Source organism: Pteropus vampyrus, unplaced genomic scaffold, assembly GCF_000151845.1.
Source record: "Pteropus vampyrus isolate Shadow unplaced genomic scaffold, Pvam_2.0 Scaffold75, whole genome shotgun sequence".
NCBI lineage: Eukaryota > Metazoa > Chordata > Mammalia > Chiroptera > Pteropodidae > Pteropus > Pteropus vampyrus.
In genome coordinates this window covers 3,798,125-3,806,509 of record NW_011888856.1, presented here as the reverse complement: position 1 = coordinate 3,806,509, position 8,385 = coordinate 3,798,125, and the positions used below count along the sequence as shown (strand labels likewise).

The 8,385-nt window shown below is 46.2% G+C and overlaps 1 protein-coding gene across 1 annotated transcript in view; it reads left to right on the top strand.

Annotated features, from left to right (window-relative positions):
* The window catches only part of AOAH (acyloxyacyl hydrolase), a 148,581-nt gene that overhangs the window by 66,550 nt on the left and 73,646 nt on the right, over nucleotides 1-8,385 (top strand). The window contains exon 12 of the mRNA XM_023532035.1: nucleotides 8,223-8,309. Coding sequence (XP_023387803.1) covers nucleotides 8,223-8,309 — 87 coding nt within the window. The remainder of the gene's footprint in view (nucleotides 1-8,222; nucleotides 8,310-8,385) is intronic.

Here is an 8,385-nt window from a genome sequence, read left to right as displayed (position 1 = left end):
CTGGGCCAGATGCAGCCCAATGCAGCCCTCCGCCTGTTTTTATTAATAAAGTTTTATTGGTTCGCAGCATGTCCACTTTTTTACACGTTGTCTGCGGCTGCTTTCACAGCACAGTGGCAGAACCAAGTAGTCACAACAGAAACCAAAAGGCCTGCAAACCTAACCTATTTTCTGTCTGGCCCTTTGCAGCAAAAGCTTGCAAGGTCTGCCCTAGTGCTAGTGTGTGAGATGCGATTAGTTCCGCGTGCGTGGGACGCAATGAGAAGCAGGTGAGGGGCCACACGGAGGGGCCCGGGCAGGCAAGGCAGCCGAGCTTTAGCTCAGGCCAGGCGGGTGAGCGGCCATTGGTCGGTGAAGGTGATGGAGGAAGAGGAAGAGCTTGCGGCCTGGCCTGGAGGTCTGAGGGGCCGGCAGGCCGCGAGAGGCATGGGTGAGGGGGCTGTGAGGAGCCGGGGCAGTGGGAGGTGCCTTGGAGGTGACACGGAATCGCTACAGTGGCCTGGAGAGCAGCATTCCCCTAACCTGGCCATTTAGGGCACTTACGAAGCATAAGGATTCTAGAGCCCGCCGCAAACCTGCCCAAACAGGATCCGTATTTGAAAGAAGCTCTCCACGAGATTCTGAGACACCCCGCAGGGGGACGGCGAGGAGGCAGGGACCCTGGCAGAGGCGGTGGCCGTCCCCCAGGGCCGTCACATGTGTGAGCTGGAAGGATGGAAGCAGCAAGGTTTTGGGACAGCTTCTCGGTATAAAGTGAAAGAAGGGAGAAGAAAACGAGACCATTTTACGTTAGCGAGGTGGTGGGGAGTGACAGCCCGGTGACAGCCCAGGACAGGCCTGTCACCAGATGCCGCCATGACAGTTGTCCCTGTTCTCACCTCGGTAGTTTGAATATGGACTTTAGGCTTTCTCCAGAGTCAAATTCTGGATATCACCTCCCCCCTAAAAAGAAACCGCCCCTACCCCGGACAGACGGCAGCCCGACTGCTTTACAAATGACCAACCTTTACGAAACCAAACGACAGTATCAAAGAGCCAATCTCTAGTTGGTGCACACTCGTCGCCTGGTTCTGGCCCTTGGGGGAGGCATTTTCTCCGTTTGTGAAAGAATCTGTTTCACTGGCTCCGCAAAAAAAAAAAAAAAAAAAAAGAATTGACTCGTGATTATCTTTGTCAGAGCAGGACGTTCTAAACTTATTTTCTCACTTTTATGAATTCGGATACAGTTCTCCGATCAGCCCGGAAATAATGACGGCAGAGATTAAATCCGATGAAGTCATTGGGTGGGAGACAGTTAGATGAACGCATCCCTCCGCTCATTCACTGAATAAATAAATCATGGGGTTAGAGCTCAAACAATCAATAATCGAAAAGGGAAAAGGAAGAACCTGAGAGGAGCCGACGAGGGAACAAAATAAGAAGAGCTATTTTCAGGCAAAATGATGAAAGATGATCACCTGCCCTTCTGTTCTCTTTATGTTTACTGGTCACATTTTGCTAGGATTCTTCGACTATGTCTTCACTGCCCCGTAAGTTTTTGAACTGGCACAGGGTCAAAGATGAAATGCTCTCCCTCTTCCCTGAAAATTACTTCTTTCGCTCAAGCTGACGCTGACACGGCCATTGAGCAGGCATCATCCCCAGAGCTGAGCCGTTATTGTCACTGGTCTGTGAGTATGTAGTGTGTTTTCAGCTGCTAAATTTGGAAGTAATTTATTATAGCCATAGATCACTAGGACACTTTGTGTTTTACTTTTGTTTGTTTGTTTGTTCATTCGTTCGTTTATGGGATTGGTCTTCCCTGTGCCTGATGTAATGAATTTAGCCTTGGGGTTTGCATACGGCATTGCCGATGCTCAAACTGTTTTTCTCCATCCCTCTTCGCCTGCTTCCCTCTTGCTAACCTTACAGGACTCAGATTGGATAGCATTTATTTCAAGATTCCTTCCCCGAGCCCCCGCACGTGGGATAGGTGTCCCTCCTGGGTACTGGCATGGTACCCAGAACTTCTCTGCTAATGCCACGGAGGGCTGACTTCTCCTGAGCATTCCACACTGCCCGCGTGGATTATCTTTGTGAATCCTCTCAACCGTCCAGTGAGATAGGCGCGGTTATTAGTCCATTTTATAGATAACGAAACCGAGGCATGGAGGAACTAAGGACAGTCTCCAGGGTTACCCAGCTGAGAAGTGTTTACTGTCTGTGCCTTCCAGGCTGTGACCTCCATGAAGAAGGAACTCACAACCCCCGAGACTGCGGTTAACAGCGTGCCCGTCACAGACTGGCACGTAATGTCTGTCTCTGTCTCTCTGTGTCTGTCTGTCTATCTGTCTGTCTGTCTGCCTCTCTCCCCCTCCTCGCTCCCTCCCTCCCTCTTTTGTGTGTGTGTGTGTGTGTGTGCGTGTGTGTGTGTGTGTGTGTGTGAGAGAGATGAATTATAGGGCTACGGAACCTCAGTGTGAGACTCTTTCCACCGCTCATGGCACTCTAAAGTTTATAAATCAAACTCAGAGAGTTAATTACGGCCTCGAAGCTGTCTATACCAAAGCGCTAGCGGTGAGAACCGGGCTGCCTAATGCAGGTAAACCTGAGGTTACACAGGCGGGACCCGCATGACTTATCCTCTCCCGTTCTCTCAGAGCTTCGTCTGCCAGGCGCCACGGGAAGACTAACCTCCAGACTGTCGTTCTCTGCGGCTGCCTTTCCCCAGCGTATGGCAGGCCAGAGCGGGCCCTGGGAATATGTGGGTGTCTCTGTAGGAACACACATCGTTTCGGTATTTATCCCCCACATAGTCAGCCTCCGTCCTTCTTAAGTCACGCGTGATTTGCATACAAGAGAAACAGAGGAGGAAAGAAATGGCTGCAACTCTCAGGTCACCCCGGATTTCTGAACTGCTCACCCAAAGCTACGTCTGAGAGACCATCCCTCAGGGCATGCAAAGCCTCATTTTCAACAACTAGCAAATCCAGCTGAGCCAATGTTGTGATTCCATGAGATTCAGCAGCTCACGGGGAAAGCGAGGACCAGGTACAAGTGGGCTGTGGAAAGCTGGGGTTCGCGGGCTCCCTGCCTCCCCCTTCCTAGTCGCACCAGAACCTGGGTTCAAATCCCAGCCCCACTACTTATGAGCTCTGCGAGCTTAGCAAGTCATCCAAACTCCCTGCGTTTTGTTCACCAGTGGCAGGGATTCCGCCACCAACAGAAAACACAGAAACCCTCCACGAACCGGAAGCAGCAACAGGAGGTGCCATCATAAGGGGCTTTGTCAAAATCTCTTATGAGGTCGAGCATGGTCATTTAACTTCCCGTTCCTCTGAGGCCTGGGGACTTTTGAAGAAGTAATATTCAGCATCCGATGTATGACAGTTGGTCGAAACGTGTCAGTGGAAGCGAGAGAGGACAGAAGGGAGGAAGAAAGATGAAACCCCGCCTCACAGAGTTCTTGGGGGAAATGCGCAGCTCGTGTACATTTCCTGTCTCAGTACCTGGCACATGGGAACCCAATATTAGTCCCCTTCTGCCCACTCTGGCTGAAAATGCAAACGTTATCTAGGAAACAGCACATTACAGCATCATAAGTGAGTATACATTCATTTATAGGATTTATTCACGTATCAAAGCCTAAAGCAATGGGATCAGAGCAAGAAAGTTCGCGTGGGGGGTCCAGGAAGGCCCTTAAAGTTTCCTGCTTGGGTATCCCCATAATGAAAAGTACTAAGGTGTTGGAAGGAGGGGAGACTTTGAGCTGAGGCGTGGCCTCAGCAGGCAGGACGCAGGTGTGGCAGGCGGCACTGTGGGCTTGAGGGAAAAGCCTCACCTGCGCCACCTGTAGGACAGATCGAGCAGTGGTGGACCCGCAGGACCTGGAGGCTGATTCCCAGGCTTTACGATTCTTGCTGCATCATCACCAGTCAACCTAAGAGCTATTTTCTTCTTTGGGTAAAACAACAAAAGCTTTCTGCTTTGAGAGTTTAGTTCCTGGAGAACAAGTAAAGGAAAAAAAAATACTTACCTGATGATATTTTTCATACCTTTTTCTATCAGCAAGTTTCTCCGAGTGACTTTGTACTAGTCGAAAATAATCCATTTAGATCTAACCCAGTTAAGAGTATTAGAAAAGGGAACACACTTTGCGCATCGTCCACAGCACTGCTGGGTGGGGAGGGCTCAAGTGTAAACAGTGTAATAGAGGCACCAAGAATGTCCCCTTTGTCATTGGAAAATTGGTAGAAACAGACCAATGTGTGATTGATGCCATCGCTCTTTTTCTCACGGAAGTTGCTTTTAAGAAAAAAAAACAAATATAAGTTGCTTGTTGAAGCTCAGGCTTATAAGTATTCATTACAAATGAGAAATGCTTTCTCAATGCATGGAAATACGCACACACACGGAATCATAGTAGATAAAATTATTACACAAAGATAGTATAGACATGCCAATGATAACATAAAAACACTTTGTCATTGATAGAAGAAAAATCAAAGCAATGAAGTAAGTTGACTTAATACTTATTGAGTTTCCGATGATCTTACAAATTTGTAAAATTTTTCTCGGTAAATATTGTCTTCCCACACATGTACATTTAAGGTACATTTAAGATGAGTTTCCTGAGAACATAAATGCTCAAGAGGCATAAGCAGGAGTCGGCGAGGGAGATCTTAATTTGCATATTTCCTGCCTTAAATGCCTGCACTGTCTTGGGTATAAAGTTGCGTTAGTAAGGCTTTTAGTGTTTAATGCGATATGACTTAAACAGTCTCTTTTTTCTAGGGTCTATAAAACCTTTGCTATTAATGGCTGTTACTTCTCATTTTTATCTACCAAATTTACTAAGGAAGTAAAAATATATCGAGGCTCCCATTTGTCTGCTCAAATCTTTTTTGTTCGCTGGCAATAAACTTCGCTCTTCTTAAACCTGGGACGATCCACTTGGAAAGGGACACTGGGTGACTCACCCTAACCGTGGAGCTTGACATAGTGCAGGGCTTCGACTCATCGGCCTGCTTATCACTGTCTTTGATCTTCCAGGCAGCCCTGTGGGACGAGGTGGGGTACAGTTCACAGCCGCTGGAGACACGGAAACCGAGACAGTGGCGAAGCCTCCTCTTCCCTGACTTTGCACAGCTAGGAGTAGTAAAACCCTACCATAACACCATAAATGAAGTCTAGTGTACTTCACCAGGAAAATGCAGATTCGCATTCTTTCCATGTTGTAATCACATAACCAGGATAAACCCATGCAGCTGACCGACCTTCTTGGGCCCTCTAGGGCTCCGGCTGCAGGGTGCGAACCCACCCTCTTCCCAGCTATAATTAATTCAGCACCACTCCAGCTAAAATCTTGACGGGGATGATTCCAGGGCTGGTTGGGGTTTCTTGGAGAGCAGTAAGGAGTCCAGGATTCTCCCAGTTACTTAAAACCCTTTCTTCAGGTTGACCCAGAGAGACTAAGCTGGGAGAATCCTGGGGACATGGAGACCCCACTTCCCTAGACAGGGGTGCTGGCCGTTTCCTCACCTGTCCTACCCCTCCCTCGACACGCCCTCTTCTCCCACTGGGAAGGTAGGAATTGTATCACCCACCCCTGTTGGAGAATGGGGGCCGGACGGAGCATGGAACCCACTTCAATCTAACGTGTCGTATCTGAACCATGGAGTTTTACAGTATTTGCAGAGCCAGATATAGAAGTCAGATCTCCTGGTTCCTGGAGCAAAGCCTTCTCCCTACTTTGCTGGCACACCGCCGACCCCTCCATCAGTATTCCAGGCTGCAGAGGGTGTCAGGCACACCTCCCTCTGCCAGCAGAGTTCTCGCCCAACTCCCTCCTGTGGAAGAGAGAGCGGACCCTTCCAGAATGGGAAGCCTAGTCCCATACCCGCCTTCCCAGATCTGGGGTTATTACTGTGCGCATGTCTGAGAAAAAGGGGTGAGGTGTGGGGGAGTGCTGTATTGTTCTGTAAACGTTTAATATGTTTTACAGGTTGCTGGCTTACTTAACACAGCCCATAAATTCTGCCTGCATCCCACCAGCCACCTGCTTATTCATTATCTCGGTTTAACACATCTTATGAGTTTCATCTATTCTGTTTGTTTTTCTTGTCTTTTGTAGCAGAATTGAATATTCTCAAATCCTACAGCAAACACATAAGCAGAAAAACCTAAGAGAAAAAATGAGATTTAAAAAAAAAAAAAAGCCACAGAGAAAACATTCGATTTATAGTGGCAGGGGAAATACAAACCAAAACAGAGAGTAGCTGAGTCACAGTAATGGTGGCATTTTGAGCAGAAAGCGGTGGGCACGTCCTGCAAAGGGGTGACGCGGTCCCAGTCACTGGACTTCCATGGTCCTCGACCTTGAAAGTCCTTGCCCCCTTTGGATGAACATGAAAACCTCAACATTTCTTTAATGTTATTTTAAAATTAAAAACTAATTAAAGATATTATCTAAGGGCAAATCACTTCAGAGCAACCATAGCATCGAATACAGGTTTTCAAGCAGCATTTGGCCCTGACTCTTGCTCGCTTCTGCTTCCGCTCCCAGGGGGTCCTCACCTGCCTCCTACAGAGAATTTGACTCTGGAAACTGTGAAGGAAGAATACTCCACACTTCTCTCTCATTAACTACTTGAAAATGTATCCTCGTTGTGTGTGTGTGTGTGTTTTTCTAATTACAAAGAAGTACATGTTTGTTAAAATAATTCAAACATTGTAGTGATACAGTGTAGTCAAGAGCACATAGAGGAGATGACACCATATACCTGAGATAAACTGCTTCCTGCAGCCAGGCACTGAGGTTTCCTGTCAGCCAAGGCAAAAAGGGAACATCGCCTTTAAGAGTTTTTATCCAGACCAGGATTCCCAGGTGACATACAGGACACCCAGTTAAATTCGAATTTCAGTTATCCAAAAAATAATTTTTTAAATGTAAGTATGCCCCAAACATTTTGCAGGACACACTTATTCTAAAGACTGTTCCTTCCATACCTGAAATTTACATTTTTGCATATTCATTTTATAACTGATAAAATACACAAGATAAAATTTACCATTTTAACCGATTTTAAATGTACAGTTCAGTAGTGTTAAGTATATTCACAGTGTTATGCATCCAATCTCTAGAACTTTTTTATCTTACAAAACTGAAACTACATACTGATTCAACAGCAACTCCCCATTTGCTCCTAACCCCCCACGCCTCGGCAGTCTCCTTTCTACTTTCTGTTCCCATGACAACTCTAAAAACCTCATGTAAGTGGAACCATACAGTACTTATCCTTTTGTGAAACTGGCTTATTTCACTTCATATACTGTCCTTAAGTTTCATGCATGTCGTAGTATGTGTCTGAATTTCCTTCTTTTTTTAAGGCTGAATAGTATTTCATTATATGTACACACCACATTTCATTTGTTGAAAGTCAAATGTAACGGGGTCATTTGGGTGTTAAATCCGGCAACCCTATTCTGAAAACATCAGTCCAGATAAGCTTTTCCTAGAAATTAGACCAGACCAGAGAAGTTTATCCCAAAGAGCATTTATGAGAGAAATAATAAGAGGACACAGCTGGCAACATTCTTCTTCTCTGATTTTGCACAAGCCATAGAAATGTGGTTCAGTGAATCCTAATTTTGTCAACAGGCTGAGTCAGCAGTTCTTGAACTGGAGTTTGAGCAAGAGCTGCAGGAAGTCTGTGAGCGCTTTGAAATCACAGGCCATGCTGAGTGTATGTACGTCTTTGTGGGGAAAGGAACCAGAATTAGATTCTCAACGGTATCTGAGACCCCAAGGAAGTCAGGAGGCACCATCTTGTCGACAAGAGCATAACTTTGAATTCAGACAGCAGTTTTGCTGGGGACTTGGGTATTATTACTTTTCAGACAATCGATTTCCTGAATGTCTAAACTAAAATAGGGAGAAAATCTCAGCATATTTAAAAGAGTAGCAAGTTCACCCATCTACTGAAACGTCCCTTCCAAATGAGGGTTGAGTATGAGCTGTCACGTGTTCTGCGTCTTTCACAGAAACTGAATGGAAGCCAGTTTGTGAGTGATAGTGATCTTTATGAATTTTCTGGTGATGGGGAAAATTAAGAGGCATGTGCTTAAAATGCCGAAGTCTCTTGAAGAGAGAGATTAAGAAAGAGCACGAGAGAGTGAGACAGAGAATACTGCCTGTAGAAAACAAATGCCTTTTAATAATCCCCACTTTATTTTTTCTTTAGAAATCCTTCTTCAATTTACCAACAGCTCTTACCAACGAGCTCAACTGGCCCCAACTCTCTGGTGCAACTGGATTTCTGAACGGGTATGTATGTTTGCACACCCTCGAACCCTTCAATATATCTATGTACAAACAGACCAGGAGATGGGGCTTGCTCCCAAGAT